This window comes from Mytilus galloprovincialis, chromosome 2 (assembly GCF_965363235.1).
Source record: "Mytilus galloprovincialis chromosome 2, xbMytGall1.hap1.1, whole genome shotgun sequence".
In the NCBI taxonomy this organism is placed as follows: Eukaryota; Metazoa; Mollusca; class Bivalvia; order Mytilida; family Mytilidae; genus Mytilus; species Mytilus galloprovincialis.
The window spans coordinates 45,780,993-45,801,858 of NC_134839.1; the positions used below are offsets into that span (position 1 = coordinate 45,780,993).

General features: G+C 32.2%; 1 protein-coding gene across 10 annotated transcripts in view; it reads right to left on the reverse strand.

Annotated features, from left to right (window-relative positions):
* LOC143063678 (uncharacterized) overlaps positions 1-20,866 on the reverse strand; it is an 83,904-nt gene that overhangs the window by 37,693 nt on the left and 25,345 nt on the right. For 8 of the 10 annotated variants that reach the window (XM_076235989.1, XM_076235993.1, XM_076235992.1 and 5 more), the window contains 16 exons: positions 17,590-17,694; positions 16,811-16,992; positions 15,912-16,189; positions 14,921-15,019; positions 14,357-14,575; positions 11,062-11,229; positions 10,539-10,625; positions 9,858-10,208; positions 8,571-8,678; positions 7,973-8,167; positions 7,553-7,661; positions 7,029-7,332; positions 6,569-6,610; positions 5,857-5,871; positions 1,732-1,867; positions 1,026-1,079 (listed from right to left, as the gene is read on the reverse strand). In XM_076235989.1, the coding sequence (XP_076092104.1) occupies positions 1,026-1,079; positions 1,732-1,867; positions 5,857-5,871; positions 6,569-6,610; positions 7,029-7,332; positions 7,553-7,661; positions 7,973-8,167; positions 8,571-8,678; positions 9,858-10,208; positions 10,539-10,625; positions 11,062-11,229; positions 14,357-14,575; positions 14,921-15,019; positions 15,912-16,189; positions 16,811-16,992; positions 17,590-17,694 (2,452 nt within the window). The remainder of the gene's footprint in view (positions 1-1,025; positions 1,080-1,731; positions 1,868-5,856; positions 5,872-6,568; positions 6,611-7,028; positions 7,333-7,552; positions 7,662-7,972; positions 8,168-8,570; positions 8,679-9,857; positions 10,209-10,538; positions 10,626-11,061; positions 11,230-14,356; positions 14,576-14,920; positions 15,020-15,911; positions 16,190-16,810; positions 16,993-17,589; positions 17,695-20,866) is intronic. The other 2 variants (XM_076235988.1, XM_076235990.1) reach the window with 2 other exon arrangements.

The window sequence follows — 20,866 nt, forward strand, 5'->3', positions numbered from 1 at the left end:
CTGAGCAATGAACTAGTACTGTGAGAATGAGGTCAAAGTCAAATAAAATCTACGTGACTGACATATGATCATAAAATATTTACATACACCAAATATAGTTGGCCTATTGCTTATTGAATTAGAAAAATAGACCACAACTCAAAAACTTAACTTTGACCACTGAACCATGAAAATGAGGTCAAGGTCAGATGACACCTACCAGCTAGACATGTACACCTTACAATCATTCCATACACCAAATATAGTAGACCAATTGCATACAGTATAGCAAAACAGACCAAAACACAAAAACTTAACTATAACCACTGAACCATGAAAATGAGGTCAAGGTCAGATGACACCTGCCAGTTGGACATGTACACCTTACAGTCCTTCCATACACTGAATATACTAGACCTATTGCTTATAGTATCTGAGATATGGACTTGACCACCAAAACTTAACCTTGTTCACTGATCCATGAAATGAGGTCGAGGTCAAGTGAAAACTGTCGGACGGGCATGAGGACCTTGCAAAGGTAGGCACATACCAAATATAGTTATCCTACTACTTATAATAAGTAAGAACTTAACATTACAAAAAAATTTAACTTTTTTTTCAAGTAGTCACTGAACCATGAAAATGAGGTCAAGGACATTGGACATGTGACTGACGGATACTTCGTATCATGAGGCCTCCATATACATAGTATGAAGCATCCAGGTCTTCTACCTTCTAAAATATAAAGCTTTTTTAAGAAGTTAGCTAACACCGCCGCCGGATCACTATCCTTGTCGAGCTTTCTGCAACTAAAGTTGCAGGCTCAACAAAAATCAGGAAACAAGAATTGTAATAAAAAAAGGGTCAAAATTTTCAAAATTCAACTCTGGTAAAAAAATATTAATGGCAACACAAATCCCACTGTTGAACATATCTTTACATTTCAAACGTTTTTAATATAAATTGCACAAATTCTACAATGATTAATTAAATTTTAAAAGAAAAGTGATATCTTTTAAGACATTTATTACTGTAAAGTTTCCTACCTTCTGCTATTTGGGGATTGCTAGCAGCTTTACGCATCTCCGGCAATGGGGAACCTGAATTACATAAATTATCTTTACAGAGATGAAATAAAACTGTATAACTAAAATGGATCATCACATCCATGTTAATGGATACTTTTTGTAAAAAACATTTTCAATATGTGTGGAATGTCAAATATCTGGTTGAAGCAATTGTTATATAAATGGGTGATTTATAGCTAGCAAGACAAAAATTATAAATGTGAGGTTACTCCTCCTGGTTACATCACTGCCAAGACAAAAATTGTAAATGTTAGGTAACTCCTCCTGGCTTTGTCATGAGCAAGACGAAATGATAAATGTGGGGTAACACCTCCAGGCTTCATCACGAACAAGACAAAAATTATAAATGTGTGGCAACTCCTAGCTTCGTCACGAGCAAGACAAAAATGATAAATTTGAAGCAACTCCATCTGGCTCTGTCACTGGCAAGACAAAAATTAGAAATATGAGATACTTTCGCTTGGCTTTGTCTGTAGTTTAAAACTTTTAAATATCTTTATTGTTCACATATAATTCCATATTACATGTAATAGTTCATATGTATATATATAAAAGCGTGTCGGTCTCAGTGCTAAGAGATCTCAGTAGCATGAGTTCAAATCCCAGCTATGAAGAACAGAGTAAAGAAAGAATTAACCATTGTACAACTGATCTGACTTTTTACCTTCTGTACTCTGCGGGAATGGTGGCGGCCCTGGTGGCATCCCTGGTGGCATCCCAGGTGGCAATGGTGGACCCATGGATGCAGCAGCTGCTGCAGCTTTTTCTTTCTGCTTCTGCTTCTTAAGATCATTACTGACCTGAGTGAAAGACAAGAGAAATGACATAGTCTTAATGTTATAAGTTATTAGTAAGCAATCATTCCTTAAGAAGAAACAAATGTGCTTTTCATTGTATAAACCCACAAAATGATATTTTTTAAAAGAACATGTTAATTCTTATTATCAGATAAACATATAGCATTCATTATTTAAAAACACATATATGTAAAAAGAGTTTTTTATTCTACAAATAAAAGCAACATAATTAGTGAGCATGCTCACATCTGCAATGCTCCACACCAAGGAAAAGATAATGCTAAGACAATGAAATTGACAATGAACTAAGTGCATCAACTTGCTGATTGGTTTCAGTATCCCTCTCTAGAGAATAGATAATCAACAATTAAAAAGTTTGTTTTGTATCCCTTGATTAAATTAAATATGGCTAATCATTTAACACCGCACTAGATAATCTCAGAGCAATATAACAGCTGTTTGGTTATTTGGTGCTGAATGAAGAAAAACCTCTGGTATCTGAATAATGACTTATTTACTAAGGTAGATATCAATATCAGTCTCACAATATCATACAGTGTATAGAACCTAAGACTTTATACCTTGATAAAAATTTAAACACATGATATAAAAAAAATAAAATGTTGACCTTCTCACTAACAAAAGGATACAAACCAAACTGACTAACTGTAGATTGGATATTGATCTTATCATTTTAGAAAAGTAGACAAAACTGGCAATTTTCATCTTCTTTCTGGCTTTTTCATGACATAGTATTTATGATATGATCTTTGATGTAAACTTGAACAACAGTCAGAAAAACATGATCTATTCAGTAAAATTGACCTTAATTTAAGATTTAATCATTCTTAGACCTATATATAGTCTAATGTTGTTGAATGGACATCTCTGGTAAAAAAAATTAAAAGGATCCTAAAAATGCAGAGAAAAAAAACCCTCATGAAACATTTTGGGCAAGTTATCTACATACTAAGCATAACCTAGCTTGGTGATTTTCCCAATTAAACTGTTGACAAACAAAAACAAATGTACTGTGAGCTATTGTTCAATAATGATATCCCTGCTACAAGTATTTGGTAAACAGTTGATGAGCAATTGATGTCAAAATGCATCAAATGGTATAGCATGCTCACATGAAGCGTGATACCAAATTTCAGGAAGCTCTGATTTGTAGTTTGCAATGAAAGAAAAATATATAACTTCAAGAATTATAGCAATGAAAACAGATACAATGTTGAAAGATACAGTTTTGCTTGGTTTTAGGTTCACCAATTTTTAAAGACATAGAGTAAAATTTATCATGCAAAGACCAGTAATTGTTTTTATAAATTTCATAACATATTTATACCCTCTGCTCAAAATGTGTCAATCTAATCTGACTCAGAGTGGTCTGTATTGTTTACCTGGCATCTTCCCAACATTAACATACTAATAAAAATCTGACTATTTTTAAAATTTAAGCAGAGTCTGAGAGATGATAATTCCCCAAAAAGACTTTTTAAATTTCATTTATTTTAACTTTGGACAAATAATTTTTTTTAAAGATTTTTTTTTCTTTTACTTTATTACATTAAAAATGGTGAAGGTCAATGAGGGTTGACCCTTAATTCTTGTACGTAACATGTATAGGAATTAAAAACTTTGGTAGCTGCATACTCTTTGCATGATACTTATAAATTATCGGTGATCATCTCAACGAGATTGATTTTCTCGCAATGATAATCTGTTCATTGCTATTTACCTATGACGACATAGTCAATTTAATGTCAATTTCGTAAGAAACGCCACATGCCTCCTTAGTTTCTAGAAATAATTTTCCATCTCGGGCGAGAAGCATGATATGGAAAATTATCACAAAAAAAAAGATCAAAGGAAAAATGCACAAAATAGCGATAATCATAGTTCTTTTTATTGAATCACTTGGTAAAATTTATTTTTTCAGTAACTGGATGATTATGTTTATTGCTTTTTTTAGGGCATCAACTGATTGATTGATTGATTGTTGGTGTTTAGCTCCACTCTGAGCACCATATCATGGCAAGTGCACTGACCTGCCATATGCAGGATACAAACTCACAATGATACATCCTCAGTGTTGACAGGCTAGTGACTGCTGTAGATTGACTTCTTAAAACACTAAGACTTGAGTATAACATAAGATGTGGTATGAGAACTATCCACATGAGTTCAAATGAAGTGGATCCATTCATCCACTAAAATTTTGAAAGTGGATCACCACTGCATTTTCCTACCAAAGTCTAGTAGCAACTAACCATTGTTGGATTTTTCAGCTTTTTATTTTAATTCCAGAGACATTTGTACACATGTTTAATGGTGGATAGGGTCTGAAATATTATTTCGCAAGACAAAACAAAAATACAATTTTTTTACAAAGAGCAAACTTTAATAGAATTTTGAGATTTTTTTTTTTTTACTGAATTTTAGGTCAACTTTTGTTCAGTAACAGCAATAGCCATGGTCCAATAGTCTGGGACTATGATGTATACTTGGTAAAGGAAATTTCCCCAGTTTTGTAAAGTAAGGATACTGACGACTTCATTAAGGGTTTTTAACTTTTTTTTTAATTGATCTATTTCACGTCTTTTAGATTTGACAATGGTATTCCTGTTTATTCCTGTTCCAGGTCACCAATCATGACTCTAAAAGGCTAATAAGTTTACCATTAATGCCAATGTTTGGTAACAATTTGCAACTGACAGAATTTTTCAAAGGAATGTTCATTTTCATTTGATTCTGCTTACAGTATATATTTTTTTTTCAATAACTGCATTCATTTTGGGTGATAAATGGCAGAGCATATATGATTTTGAAATACCCTGATGTCAGTTTGCAGCCAAGACTTTTTCAACATGGCCATGTGATTTCAGAATAAAAAAAAAACAGTATAAAAAAGTTTAAAAAAAAAAACCACCTTGATGTTAGTTTGCAGCCAAGTCTTTTTCAACATGGCCCAGTGGTTTCAGAATAAAAAAAAAACTGTATAAAAAAGTTAGCAAACATTGGTACCAAGTGATGAATAAAAAGTCATTCAAAGCAAACTAGGAATATGTTTGTGTATCTTAAGTATAATTAATTCAGAAATTTGTTGTAAATAAATATTCCATGCAATGTTATTAAAATTCCTCTTAAAAACCAACATTGGACATTCTAAAATAACTATAAAACAGATATTGTCAGTATATACAATTTCTCAGTAAAATTGTCACAGTGCTAGTTTATACAATACTATTACAAACTTTTTGCTGTGCATCTGAATATTTTAAATATCAAAGTTACATAGATATTTAAAACACACTCAATCATATAACCAATAAGGAAAACCCTTTTTCAGACTTTGTTAAATGAGACCCATTTTTTGTCATTGAAACCCCCCCCCCCCACCCAAGTATGCCTTCAATGAAATTACTGTAAATTCAGAAATTATTGTGATGTTTTTATTATTGCGAAAAATGCAACAGGGTTATAATGGCAATAATTTAAGCTCGCATTTAGAAATTTTTTATATGAATTAAACAAGATATTTCTCAATATCGCAAAAGTTAAATTTGCATTTTAGTCTAAAATGACAAAATCGCAATAATAAATGCACGCAATAATTTCTGAATTTACAGTAATAAAAATAAATCATGTTCACTCACATAATGCCTTAAGATGAAAGAGACAAAAGGGTATGAAATGTTTGCTGATTCCCAAACTGCAGTATTAATGATAAAGGATGAGATAATTCTTAAAGTTTCATTGCAAATTCACAAAACAAAAATTTGATGATGTACATTAAGAAATATTGGATTTAAAAAAAATTCTGAATTTAAAACTGTTTTTTTTTTATTTCATCCCCATAAATCTGGAAAACCTGGTTAAATAAAAAAAATCCCATTATAAAATTTGCTGGCACTGTGACAATTTTGACCAAATGTCTTGACAAGATGCCCAAACCATATCATGCATAACTGGTAAAACCTTAAACTTACATCATTATCAAAAGCCTAATAAAAGTAAGAGCTATAGCATTTCACATCTTTATACAAGCAAAGAAGCAAATTCCTATATATCACTAATGTACAATGAGAACAACTGTCCTAACCAGTGACAGACAAATAACTGCCTAAAACTGTCAACAATTGCTTACTTGACAGCCCATGGTTGAAAAAGTTTTATCCCCCCCCCCCCCAAAAAAAAAAAAGTACCAGTAGTTTTATATTCTTTTTGTTGACAGTTTTAGCAACAATTATTCGTAATTAGGAAACAAATGTCAATGTTAAGGACTATTGCACTTTTCGTACAGTTATGTCAAATGTTATTATCACAAATTACAAAACTGACAACTGCATTAAAACATGTAGGTAGAAAGAAAACATAATCCAAATCATTGAACACAAGATTAAGGTTTCAGTTATATTCTTGGCATCAATCATTCAATGATATTAACTCAGAAATTGCTTCTGCATATATACTACTCTATTCACACATTTACAAATATAGCCAGTCAAGATCGTTAAAAACTTCCATTTGTTTGATTTACAAATATTTTCATACTTATCAATCTCCTATAAAAATTTCTCTTTCTGTTTCAATTTCCCTTATGTATTAAACCTAACAAAATGTGTTTTTTTTTAACACTTTACAAAATGTCAAGCTGTTTTATAAACATGCAGTTGTGACATTTTCAAACTTTTGTTATACCTTTGTGACTTTTGTATTCTGTCTGTTCTTCCTGGCTTGAAGCTGAAAAAAAATGTCATAAATAATTAGGGCTTGTTCATAGGCATAGAATACAATTTCAACAGCTGAAGGTGTATAAGCAAAGGTGTATTAAATTAATGAAAATAACAAACTTATAAACAAATAAATATCTTATAACATATCTGCACTAACAACTGTCCCCAAATTATTTCTCATAAAATAAAATTTATTATAGTATCTGAAGTAACATCTTTCCCAAAATTATAATGTATCAAACAGTATCCAATGATACAAGTCTCAAGGAACCAGTCTCAAGCTTAACCACAAGTCTTACAGCATTGGCTTGTAAAATTTTTCTCTACAAGCCAACAGAATCCAACTAAAATTTGAAAAAAATCAGCTTCTGGCTTGTGGACTTAAAAGTTAAGCGTAAAGGCAGAGGAACCAACAAAGGCCTTACCAAGTATGGTTGTTTTTCATCTGCACTAAGAGCTCTCCATAACTTAGCAATTCTCTTCACCCTTTCATTCCATTCTGGGAACTGTGTACGTAGTTCAATATGATTCATGTTACAATACAGAATAGCTGATATTGTAGCATTAGCACCTAACTCTTCATCACACTCCCATTTTAAGATTTTACGCCGACTGTTGCCACTGTCTGATTCGTCATCGTCTCCCTCTGCTCCAGGTGGCCAATTAGAAGGGTCAGGAAATTCTGGGTGAAATCTTGGATCCTGAAATCCGGGATGACCTGGTTTACCACTAAAATATAGTCGAAATTTTGTAAAAATGTTACTGCTAAAAACATCACTTCACAGAAATATGTACAAGATATTAACATGATATTCAAGAAAGGATGAAATTTTAATTCTTTAATGTCAAACAAGAGTACCTAGAAAAAATTCAAGTGGAAGCACTTAGGTCAAATAGCAATATCTCGCACTGATTTTTGGACAGACATAATATCAACTGGTATACATACCTAAAGCTTGGAACAAATCCTGAAGGATCAACGGCAAATGAAGGAATGTGCCCTGGGAAGTTTCCTGAAGAAGGACCTTGAGATCCTGGAACACCTTCATTAAAGCCCTCTGCAATGTCAGGTAAAAAAAAGTTAGGCTTGTACATGTCAACAATACCCATGTCAACAATTCCTCACAAAAGTTTCTTATCTATCAATTTTCTTCAATTACTCTATGTAAGATATATACCTTTGTGTTCATTTATTAATTCAATAATCAAAATTGATACTAAAACTAATACCCTGCTTCCATAAAAACACAATAACAGGGACATCTTACCAACAAGCTCATCTGTATACAGTAATTCAAAAATATACTTTGTGTCAAATGGACCAATAAAGGACTGTGATTACAATTATCAATCTCAATTCCCCCCTCACCTGCAGGTTGTTTTGCATGTCCCTCTTGTCCATCTTGAAGTACCCCTTTAAAAATATCTTCCACAGTTTGTCCATCAATATGAGCTAGACCTTCAGACAGCATCTTCTCAACATCAAGATTGTGTGGACTCAACATGCTCTCCAAATTTCCTGGTAGTTCTGATTTGTTCTGGTCACTACCATCTTCAAAAGATTCTGAAATAACATTTAAAATCTTTGGTTTCTTAAGTAGAACTTTATTTTTCAAGATTTTACAGAACCCATATTCAGTTGACAATAGTCTGAAGTTTTGACATTGTTGTAAGTTGTGAGATTTTTAATTCATATTTTAAGACAAACTTTCAATATGAAGAACATCATTAAAAAGAACTGATCCTTTAAAGTATTCATTGTCTACCAATACTTAATTTATTGATTTTTGATTGCTTAAAGACCAATATTTAAGAAGATTGGGATTTATGTAAATCAAGCCTACATTCTTTCTTTTCTTTTTAGTGCACTTCATTAATTAGAATCAAACATTGGTACATCTTCATAAAAACATTGAAATGCAAGTTGCTATTTGCGGTCAGGAATGAGGATATAGCAAAATACCTACCATCATCTTTGGTTAGTTCTGGGCCAATAATACTGAATAAATCCTCATCAGCAGGTACATGTAATTCTGATAAGTCATCTGGTAAAATATCTTTGAAATCACTATCCTCTATTAATGAGAAAGAAAAAAAAATAGGCAGTATACAAATACAATCAATTCAATTACATAGTGAATAATGAATATAAGTTGTTTCTCTTCAAAAACAAGGTTTAAGAATTTAATGATATAAAGCTCTTTATTTTATTTTAAGGACCATATTAATACTTAATTAAGGGCACATGACAAATTATTTTTTTCCTGTATTCATTTTTATGATATCCTACAAATATAATATTTGACAGTAAGAAAACAAATCTGTGATCAATAATATTTCAAAGCTTTATTCTATTGTGAACGAAATTTTTAGTCACTCAGGAAGAGAAAAAAGTAAAACTTAAATCTAAGGATAAATTCAAAGAGATTAATAACATTTTAAAAAAGTTTTCTAGCATAAAATTTTTATTACAAAAACCTAAATAAAATACTAGCTTTCTATCATTATAATTGGAATTATATGAATTGAAATTTTCTTTGCAATTTAAAAGATCTGTAAACTGGATTTCCAACTCTGAAACTTGTCAGAAAATACTTCCACACTTTAAAGTGTTTGAGCTTCTGTTCCAGTTTACACATATGAGCTTCGTCGGATAAAAACCAACCTGATAGAAGTGCACATATATATGTACATGTGTAAGTCTTTGATTGATTTTTGGATCATTCAAAAACAAAATTAAAGATTAATTTTGGTCCGTTTTATAGGGGTCTTATATCAACTCAACTTTCAAACTGCAACAGATTTTGTATAGAGATTTTTTCAACCAGAAATAGGTAACTTTCAAACTGTAACAGATTTTGTATAGAGATTTTTTCAATCAGAAATAGGTAACTTTCAAACTGTAACAGATTTTGTATAGAGATTTTTCAACCAGAAATAGGTAACTTTCAAACTGTAACAGATTTTGTATAGAGATTTTTTCAACTAGAAATAGGTAACTTTCAAACTGTAACAGATTTTGTATAGAGATTTTTTCAATCAGAAATAGGTAACTTTCAAACTGTAACAGATTTTGTATAGAGATTTTTTCAATCAGAATTAGGTAACTTTCAAACTGTAACAGATTTTGTATAGAGATTTTTTCAACCAGAAATAGGTAAACAGATGTATTGATATTCATTTGCATAAGATTGATTTTTTTACTACGCAGATCACATATTTACACATTTTATGAATAAGAGATTGTACATTACCAATATTATCAATAATATGGTCATTGTCAGCTAGTTTATGATCTTTAGATATAGACACCGGTGGTAACATCTGTTTTAGTGTTTGTCCACTGTCATTCAATAAAGATTCACCACCTAAACCGGGTATCTTTGGTGAAAATGGAACTTCTTGTTCCTCCTCAGACATGGCATCTATTTTTAGTCCTTGTTTGGCATCAAGTTTACTTTTATCTAGAATTTCCTTGCCAAAAAATGCCTCTTGAAGATAAGAAGGGAAGCTGTTTTCTAACTGGCTCTTTTTTCTGGCCTGCCTCTTTCGCCTTTGTTTTTGGTCAGGATCAATTGCTGCTTTTTCAATGCCATCCTCTCCAACTGCAAAAAAATATCCATACTAACTAATATTTATTTTCCATATTTACTTTTTGACCCTTTTTATAATAAAAGATAGGTATTTTAACACTTTCAGGACTTCAAAATTTAAGAACAATCTCAAGCGTGTTAAACGCTTCGATTTGAAAAAACAGAGATACATGACACAAACAACACAGCAGAAGAAAAAAATTCATATCACATTTTTCCAACAATGTTCTTTGTTCCTGAATGGCATAATAATAGCAGAGACTATGACTTCTCTTTTTTTCTAATGGAAAGTGGTTTAATTCTTTAAAGAACCTTTCCTAATTGTTTTGTTACTGTACAAACCTTCCTCCCCATCAGGAGCTCCTCCTTCAACTTGTTTACTTTTGTTAGGAGCACGATGTCTTTGCCTTGCTATAAACCCACCAACACCTAATAATATAAAATATGAGCAATTTAAGACGATGAAGTTTGATTATCAAACATAGTTACTAAAACATACATAAGTGTCCAGGTAAAACTTTCAAGTCACAGAAGAATAAACTAGAATAAAGTGATCTAGTAATCACAGATACCCCTGATTGCAGAAAAACTGTTAAAACAGGAAATGACATAACAAAAATTCCAATTGAATGTGACCCTGTATTTTATATTTCATAAAAATCTGTTAAAATCTAAAAATATTTTAACAAATGGTACTTTTTACAGATTTAAAAAAAAAAAAAAAAAAAGTTAAAAAAAAGGCCATCATTCTTTTGATCAGTAAATATCAAAATTATAAAAATCTAACTTAACCAGTAATTTATGATCCATGACATCGGATTAAAATTTCATTTTGTTACTTATGTTCTTATTTTACTTGAATTACCTAATCCAACAACATTTCTCCTTCTTCTTTTCTTTTCTTCTGCCACGGGTTCTCCACCACCTAATATTGGGACTGGAGGCATGCCTATAGGACTAAGTAGAGTGTCGTCTGTATCCCCAAAGGTCATAGTTGACTCACTATCTACTGACATCCTCAGCTCATCTAGTTCTTAAATAACAAGAAAAGCATTGAGTATATGCCTTATGATTATATATTAATCTTTATACCAGTATGGCCAATACTAATTGAAATTCTAAAGCTTCTGGAAAGACAACTTATGAAAGTCTTGACCTCAGATCTATACGCTGTAAAAACAATATTATTGTTGTTGACATTATCAGTCAGCAGTTTATTTCTTATTAGCTGCATGCATATAATTTTACTTTTTGTTTACTGGACAATGTGGCTTTAAGTCAATATTTTGAAATCAATTGCATGCCTCATTTACTTCCTGTTTATAAATGAAAGGAAAAGGTCCTTCTCAAATCCCCAAAATCAAATCCTGCTCTGTCTCAACAAATACCTCATTATTCTAAAATGTTTCAAAACGTCTGATTACTAAAACAGAGGAGACAGCATGGAAATCTAATACGAGGAGACGTTTGATTACTAAAACAGAGGAGACAGCATGGAAACCTAATACGAGGAGACTGCAAACAAATCAAGACAAAAACATGCACAAATTTATTCTTACATTATAGATATTACTTTTAATTTATGCTACCAAAATCTTGCATAAATCCAATAAACATGTAAGGGCTATTCCAGGGTAGGAACGGAAATTCAATTACTGAATGCAGGTCCTTGGCATTATGCAAAATTATCTAAAAACCAGATGCTCCGCAGGGCACAGCTATATACGACCGCAGAGGTTGAACCCTGAACAGTTGGGGCAAGTATGGACACAACATTTAAGCTGGATTCAGCTCTAAATTGGGATTGTGATTAAATAGTTGACACAGCATAGGTTTCTGACACAGAATGAATGTGGTCTAATGAACTTAAAATATTTTTTTTGCCTTTGAGCAATTCACTATGCTGTTGAATATTAATCCTCTCAAAAAAATGTTTGAAGAAATTTTAATTTTATTTTTATTTATGAAATCTGAAATGAGAAAAATTTAACCCCCCCCCCCCCCCCCCATTTTTTTTTCACATCCTCCTTTCCCTTTTTCCAAAACTGATCTCAATTCAAATTCCTAATGGAGTTTGCAACAATAACTACTCATTTAAATACATCATAAAATATTAAAATGTAAAATAAAGTGCTTGTTATCACTGAATGGTAAAGATTGTTTTAATTTATCAGTTGGTAGTAAAAGTGAATATACATTGTATATTGTATAAAACAATGATTTAAGTTGATTCAACTACTATTCTGGACAAAGAAAGATAACTCCAATTGAAAATTTCTTGCTATTGCACAATATTGTGCAATTAGTGATACTGTGCAATTGAAAATATTTGCTATTGCACAATACTGTGCAATTGAAGATTTCTTGCTATTGCGCAATACTGTGCAATTGAAAATTGCTTGCTATTGCACAATACTGTGCAATTGAAGATTTCTTGCTATTGCTAAATACTGTGCAATTGAAAATTTCTTGCTATTGCACAATACTTAATATAATAATTTTGGATCCTGATTTGAACCAACTTGAAAACTGGGCCCATAATAAAAAATCTAAGTATATGTTTAGATTCAGTATATATCAAAATAGCCCAAGAATTCAATTTTTGTTAAAATCAAACATAGTTTAATTTTGGACCCTTTGGACTTTAATGTAGACCAATTTGAAAACGGGACCAAAAATGAAGAATCTACATACACAGTTAGATTTGGCATATCAAAGAACCCCAATTATTCAATTTTTGATGAAATCAAACAAAGTTTAATTTTGGACCCCGATTTGGACCAACTTGAAAACTGGGCCAATAATAAAAAATCTAAGTACATTTTTAGATTCAGCATATCAAAGAACCCCAAGGATTCAATTTTTGTTAAAATCAAACTAAGTTTAATTTTGGACCCTTTGGACCTTAATGTAGACCAATTTGAAAACAGGACCAAAAATTAAGAATCTACATACACAGTTAGATTCGGCATATCAAAGAACCCCAATTATTCAATTTTTGATGAAATCAAACAAAGTTCAATTTTGGACCCTTTGGGCCCCTTATTCCTAAACTGTTTGGGACCAAACCTCCCAAAATCAAACCCAACCTTCCTTTTATGGTCATAAACCTTGTGTTTAAATTTCATAGATTTCTATTTACTAATACTAAAGTTATGGTGCGAAAACCAAGAATAATGCTTATTTGGGCCCCTTTTTGGTCCCTAATTCCTAAACTGTTGGGACCAAAACTCCCAAAATCAATCCCAACCTTCCTTTTGTGTTCATATACCTTGTGTTTAAATTTCATTGATTTCTATTTACTTATACTAAAGTTATTGTACGAAAACCAAGAATAATGCTTATTTGGGCCCTTTTTTGGCCCCTAATTCCTAAACTGTTGGAACCAAAACTCCCAAAATCAATCCCAACCTTCCTTTTGTGGTCATAAACCTTGTGTCAAAATTTCATAGATTTCAATTTACTTAAACTAAAGTTATAGTGCGAAAACCAAGAAAATGCTTATTTGGGCCCTTTTTGGCCCCTAATTCCTAAAATGTTGGGACCAAAACTCCCAAAATCAATCCCAACCTTCCTTTTGTGTTCATATACCTTGTGTTTAAATTTCATTGATTTCTATTTACTTATACTAAAGTTATTGTACGAAAACCAAGAATAATGCTTATTTGGGCCCTTTTTTGGCCCCTAATTCCTAAACTGTTGGAACCAAAACTCCCAAAATCAATCCCAACCTTCCTTTTGTGGTCATAAACCTTGTGTCAAAATTTCATAGATTTCAATTTACTTAAACTAAAGTTATAGTGCGAAAACCAAGAAAATGCTTATTTGGGCCCTTTTTGGCCCCTAATTCCTAAAATGTTGGGACCAAAACTCCCAAAATCAATCCCAACCTTCCTTTTGTGGTCATAAACCTTGTGTTAAAATTTCATAGATTTCTATTCACTTTTACTAAAGTTAGAGTGCGAAAACTAAAAGTATTCGGACGAGGACGACGCAAGACGACAACGACGATGCCAACGTGATAGCAATATACGACGAAAAATTAAAATTTTTGCGGTCGTATAAAAATGGTTCTTTGTTGTAGGGATACTTCGAGTCCCTTCCAACCCTCCCACATACATTTTAATGAAATAGCCCTAATGATGTTATTGAGATATTACCTTCATCTCCATCTATTGACGACTGAGTTGAAAGCATTCTAGCAATGGATGGCGTTTTAAATTGTCCTTCCAGCTGAGATTTCATTACTATTTCTGGTTCTACATTTTTCTTCTTACGTAGACGTTTGACCTTTGGCACCTGTGCCATTAGGGTCTGTATTAAGTTTATTCCAGGTTGATTAAGGTATACTCCATCCATTAAGAATCGCTTTGGAATTTCTACATGAAAAAAATAAGTCTATCCATATAAAATCACTTTTGTATATATCCAGTAAAGGAATATCATTTCTATGTTAAGAAGCAATTGTATACATGGTAAAAAGATTGAACGTTAACCCTGCAATTTGATTTTAAACTGATCCAAAGTAAGGTACAATATATGGCCATAAGTATTGGTCAATTTTGATTTTTTTAAGGTAGTAATGGTACATGAATTTTAATTAACTTTGAATAATACCTAAAAGGAAGGGAAATACGTATTCAACTAATCATGAAATGCAGTACACAGGGAGATATTCGTAAGATTATTATTTTTCTAGATCAATAATTATGATATGAACTTACCTGGCTCTCGTATAGGAGGTGGTAATATTGGCAATAATGGTGGTGTTGGTGACCTTAATTCTTCTGGTGTTGGGGGTGACGGTGGTGGCGGAGGTGGCACTGAAAATTTTAAGTAATTTATTAATGACATAAACATACACATGACCTGCCTTGTCAGCAAATATTGAAGATAACAAGCATTTTGAGGTTATGACTTTTGAATACTGCTTTTCCAAACTGGAGGGTTATTGGAGGAGTTAAAACTGTTTTGAATTTCCATTCTGATTACTGTTTTAATTTTAATTCAAAATCTAACCAGATGCTCTGCAGGGCGCAGCTATATACGACCGCACCTATATACAACTGCAGAGGTCAAACCCTGAACGGTTTGGGCTAGTATGGACACAACATTCAAGCTGGATACAACTTTGAATTTGGATTGTGATTAAATAGTTGACACAGCATAGGTTTCTGACACAGAATGCATGTGGTCTAATGAATTTAAATTTTTTCAACCTTCTAATTATGGTATTAAACATTGTGGTACAATTTCAGAACAATTGAAATACTTATAAACAACTTATTGTTCTGAAACTAGATAAATGCTATTTTTGGGCCCTTTGGGCCCCTAATTCCTAAACCTCAGGGACCATAACCCCAAAATCAATCCCAAGTTTCCTTTTGTGGTTATTAACATTGTGTTAAAATTTTATTGATTTCTGTTTACTTATAATAAAGTATTATCCGGAAAGCATCCATCTTAAGACGACGCTGGCGACGACTAAGACGACGTGATACCAATATACGACCTCAAAAATTTTGCAGTCGTATAAAAAGAGCTGTAAATAAAAATGTTAAAAAGACTTTATATTTACAGATGCAAGTATCTTAAACAAACGCCTGTCTGTCGTCTCTAATTAATCATATTATTCAAGAAATTTTTAATGTCACATTTTCACAACTTTTTACAACTCAGAATAAACACTACAATAATAAACCAAAAAAGTCTTACAAGGTCCTGGATGTCCTGTTCTTGGTCGACAGAATTTACAATTGTATCCAAAGTCAGCAGCTCGTTCAGTTTCATCTTCATTTTTTAATCCATCACATAATGCATGAAGCCAGCGATCACATGCAAGACATTGAATAATAAGTTCCTCCTCACAGTAAGATCTACGACAGCATGGACAACAGATTTTACTGTTACAAGGTCCACATTGTGTATAATTATTCTGCCACTGACATCCAAACCCTGGTGATGTTGTTCCACAATATACACATTTTACACACCTGTAAAAATAATGAAATAATATTTGAGAACTGTTATTTCAATATGAAGTTTAAACAGTTTGCCATATAATTAGGCAGTGGTAAATTTGAAAATTAACATACATTCAAAATATGCAATTATTTACCAAAATAAAATAAGGATTTGATTTAAAATGTATACAATGCACTGCATTGAAAAGGGAGACAATTCTGTAAGATCTGATTTTAAACTATTATTGTGGATTCATTATTTTTCCTTGGATACCAATTTAAGTAGATTTCACGGGTACATGAGAACCAAGAATTTGGATGTTCAAAGAAAATAAGAAATTTTCATTGACTTTATGTTGACTTTGGCACAACCCCGAAATTAAATATCCAGGAAAGTGTAAGTTTTCCTAAATCTTCCAAAATTGGTACCTACGAAAGTAAATAAATCCATAGTATGTTAAAGAAAATAATTTGCATTTATATATGATTAACATTATAATCTATGATACACATGGGTTGTAGTAATTCAGACCATATTTTGAAAAAAATGTGTAATTTTTTACAAAGTCTTAACTGGACACATGTCCAGAATATTACAATAAAAACTCTCCAATTTTCTTTTTTTTTTTAAACCTGTTCCTAGTGACTCACCATTTACATTTCCATGTGCCTTTAGGCACATGATCTAACGGTGGTTCTAAACAGTATATATGATAGCTGATATCACATTCGTCACATAGGATCAACCTTCCTTCATCATGAGGTTTACCACAACCTTCACATACTGTACAATCCAAACACCTCCAGCCTTTCTGAAGAACAACTTTAGTCACCTGAAGTAACATATAAAAAGATTCATAAAAAAGTCGGTAAAGTTAAGTGATAACTAAGATTAATATATCTTAAATGTAATGCTATCAAATCTAATGTTATTATGACTATAAGTTTTGATTTAGGTTGAGGTTATCAACTTTTACATAAGTTTTATTCAATTTGAAATTGCAAAAGTGGCAACTTGAAAAGATATTTACACCAAAAACTATATACAGATCTTTCTAAAATCTTTGTCAAAGACAATAAGATAGAACTTGGAACTTGGAAAGGGCTGACATTATATCTGTGTGTCAAAATAGCACAAGTCTGAGATAGCTAGGCAGCACATTGTTTTGATAGTGGTCTCTGATAGTTTGCTTGTAGTTTTTTTTTATTATTAAATTCTTTCCTATAAATAGAATTACAGAACTTGTAGGAAAACTTCCCATTTCTACATTATATCATTTTGTACTAAATATACCAAATCACATAACTTAATGCAACTCTTGGTCATATATCTTCTCTCAATTCAAATCTTTTTTTAACTAAGGTTTATTGTTTAAGATGTCAGAACTTAACAGCTTACAATGTTTACATTATTCTATAATTAACTCTACCTTGACTCCAACACAATATGGATGATAGCATTGTCCACATTGGGTACAAACAATTAACTTTCCTTCTTCTCCTTTACCAAAACTTCCACAACTTTTACAGACATCCTAAAATGATACAAAAGTTTCCAATATTTAGTCAAATATTTAAATTAGAATCTTAGGTTCAATTAAAACTTCCATAATTTTCAAATTTTGTGTTAAAAAGTATTAAATACAACTGACTGAATAAACATGATTTCAGTTTTTATTAAAATCAAATCAAATCAAATATTTTAATATAGCCTCACTTCGCTACATGTACAATACAAACATGAAAACAATATCTACAGCATGTTTTAATTAAAAGTATAAAACTATCTTAAAAACATTCGAGAGCCCGTCTCAAAAATGTTATGAGAGACTTTTACATAATCAAAGCACTGTAAGCGCTGTAGGCAGTTAACCAAAAACCAAGCCAAACATAATTATAAAAACTGTTGCAATGACGAATGTTGCTTCAATTTTTTTTAGATTTTTAAAAAGAACAAACATTAAACATTCATATATTGTACATTTATGTTCATTTAATGAATTAATCATTAAGGCAAATAATTCATATTTTGTCAAAGTTTTTAAAAGCAACGCATATATCAAGTATATTTTTTTCATGGTCATGAGTCTGCAGTGATACAAGTTTGCAATGATTGCAGTTCTTCTAGTTGATAGTTAACGTTGGTATTAGTTGACTGTTAGTAGTTCAAGTTGACTTTAGTACGAGCTTGTAAAAGTATGAATGGACTTGCTTCCCTGGGAAGAAAACTGAGTTTGTGTTCAACAGTACAAAAGTTATGAGACACAAATCAGACAAATGTTTACTACCGTAGATACTCGCCTATTAGTCGATCCGACTATAAGTCGGATGCCCTTTTCAGCTCCAAATTCTGAGGATTTAGTCCTGACCCTCGTATAAGTCGGACAAAATTTGGACATTTGTTTTGCAGTTGACAGTTACTGAACGCCGGTCAAACCAATGCAAATCCAGGAATTATATTCATTTTCTGCATGAATATTTGTTTTGTTTGAATTTAGTTGATGTTGATTATGATAATTTATATAGCTGTTAATAATAAAGATTTATTTATTCCTGTTGTTTTGTTCACTGTTTGATTACAGATTAGCCATGTGTTGTTTACGTAATGCATCAATGATTTTGTAGGGTATGACTAACAACCTATTGTTTGAGAAAAGCGAACATAAACCAATATGAACCTGAAAAAATTTAAAGTCAATCAATATTTTTCACAGCACACATAACTCAGTGTTAAAGGAGCATGTACACTTCATAATTCTTATTATATTGTGATGATTAAAGGATTAAAAAAATTAAGTGAAGCTAATCAACTTTATATTAAAATAACTCCCAACTCATTAGTGTCATCTGTTCACCTATCACTGATATTTTTCACACCTTTAGTGAATACAACTCTTTGTCTCTTAATTAGGGGTTATCAATGGATTATATTGGCTTGCCAATCAATTTTGTAATCTTTGTGTTTACCTGAGACATTTTAATGAATAACATTTTGATCTTGGGAATGAATCTTAAAATTATTTTTTATTATTGTATGATTTGTAAGTATTAAATTGATATCATGATATCACAATGATGACACGATAACTCCGCTGAATACATCTTTTCACATAGTTGGTACATTGTTATCTCGTTTTCATTTTTGGTTCTTGGCTTTCTTTTGGGTTTATGCACAAACCATTTGACCATGAAAATCAATACACAAACCGGAAACAGTCGAACATTCAACACAAATTGACAGAAAACGGTTAACAGAGAACAAATAAAACACAAAGATAGTATTGTAGTCATTTATTTTCAACAAAAACTTTTAATTTAGGGATTTATGTAGGTTTGGCAATCACCGACGTAGTTTTGACCAGGAAATTCACTCCTGACCACTTTTCTCGAGCTTGGATTTTTCCTCTGGTCGCTGGATCTCGCTTATAAGTCGGTACCCCTCTCTGGATTCTGAATTTTACTCCCAAACTTCCGACTTATAAGCGAGTACCTACGGTACTACAGGGATCAAAGGTGAGGGCTGACTAACCTGTCCATAGTAAATGTAAATGTCCCCCACCTTCAACCCAAGTCTATGATTTCTGAGTTTGGAATAAAATGACAGGTAATTATAAAAACAGTTGGTCAAACATTCTTGGGCTTGAAAGATATGTTTTCTTTAAAATGAGCCATATGAAAATGAAAATTTTTATAGGACCAGAAATAATTCAAATTATAATTAAGGTAAATTCTTTAAACCTACTAATTTTTTTCCATCAATAAAATTTTATAATTATCAAAAAAATGATTGTAACATAATGCTGTTATGAAGTCTTCCAAACAAAGCTCCCAAAATTATTCATTCCCATGGTCGCCTGAAATTGTACAAGGTCTAGTACACATTGGTTAGGTCTAGCAAAGTGACATGCATATGTGACGCCCATGAGATTGACATTGTATGTCATTCAATCTTTTTGAAATGACAAACAGGAATGAATATGGTTTAGTTTAGGAGTTGGTATTTCAATCTTATACAAGTTCTCAAAACACACACAAGAGGGGGTGGGGTGACCCTAGGAACTACCCTTATATTTCATTTAATGTGTTATCTTGTCCCATACATGAATATATATGGTTTGGGGTGGGGATCTCGACCGTTACCAAGTTCTCAAACAGGAGGGGTGGGGTGACCCCCAGGGACTCCACCTATATTTCATTTGATTATATATATATTGTCCCATACATGAATAAATACGGTTTAGGGGTGGGGATCTCTACTGTTTCCAAGTTCTAAAACATGGAGGGGTGGGGTGGCCCTAAGGACTCTCCCTATATTTCATTTGATTAGTTCTCATACATGAATATATATGGTTTAATTTAAAGGTGGGGATCTCGACTGTTTCCAATTTCTCAATCAGGAGGGGTGGGGTGACTGCAGGGACTCCCCCTATATTTCATTTAATTTAGAGGTGGGGATCCCAAATGTTTCCAAGTTCTCAAATAGGAGGGGTGGGGTGACCCCAAGGGAATCCCCCTATATTTCATTTGATTAGTTAAATTGTCCCCTACATGAATATATATGGTTTAGGGGTGGGGATCTCGACCGTTACCAAGTTCTCAAACAGAAGGGGTGGGGTGACCCCCAGGGACTCCGCCTATATTTCATTTGATTATATATATATATTGTCCCATACATGAATAAATACGGTTTAGGGGTGGGGATCTCGA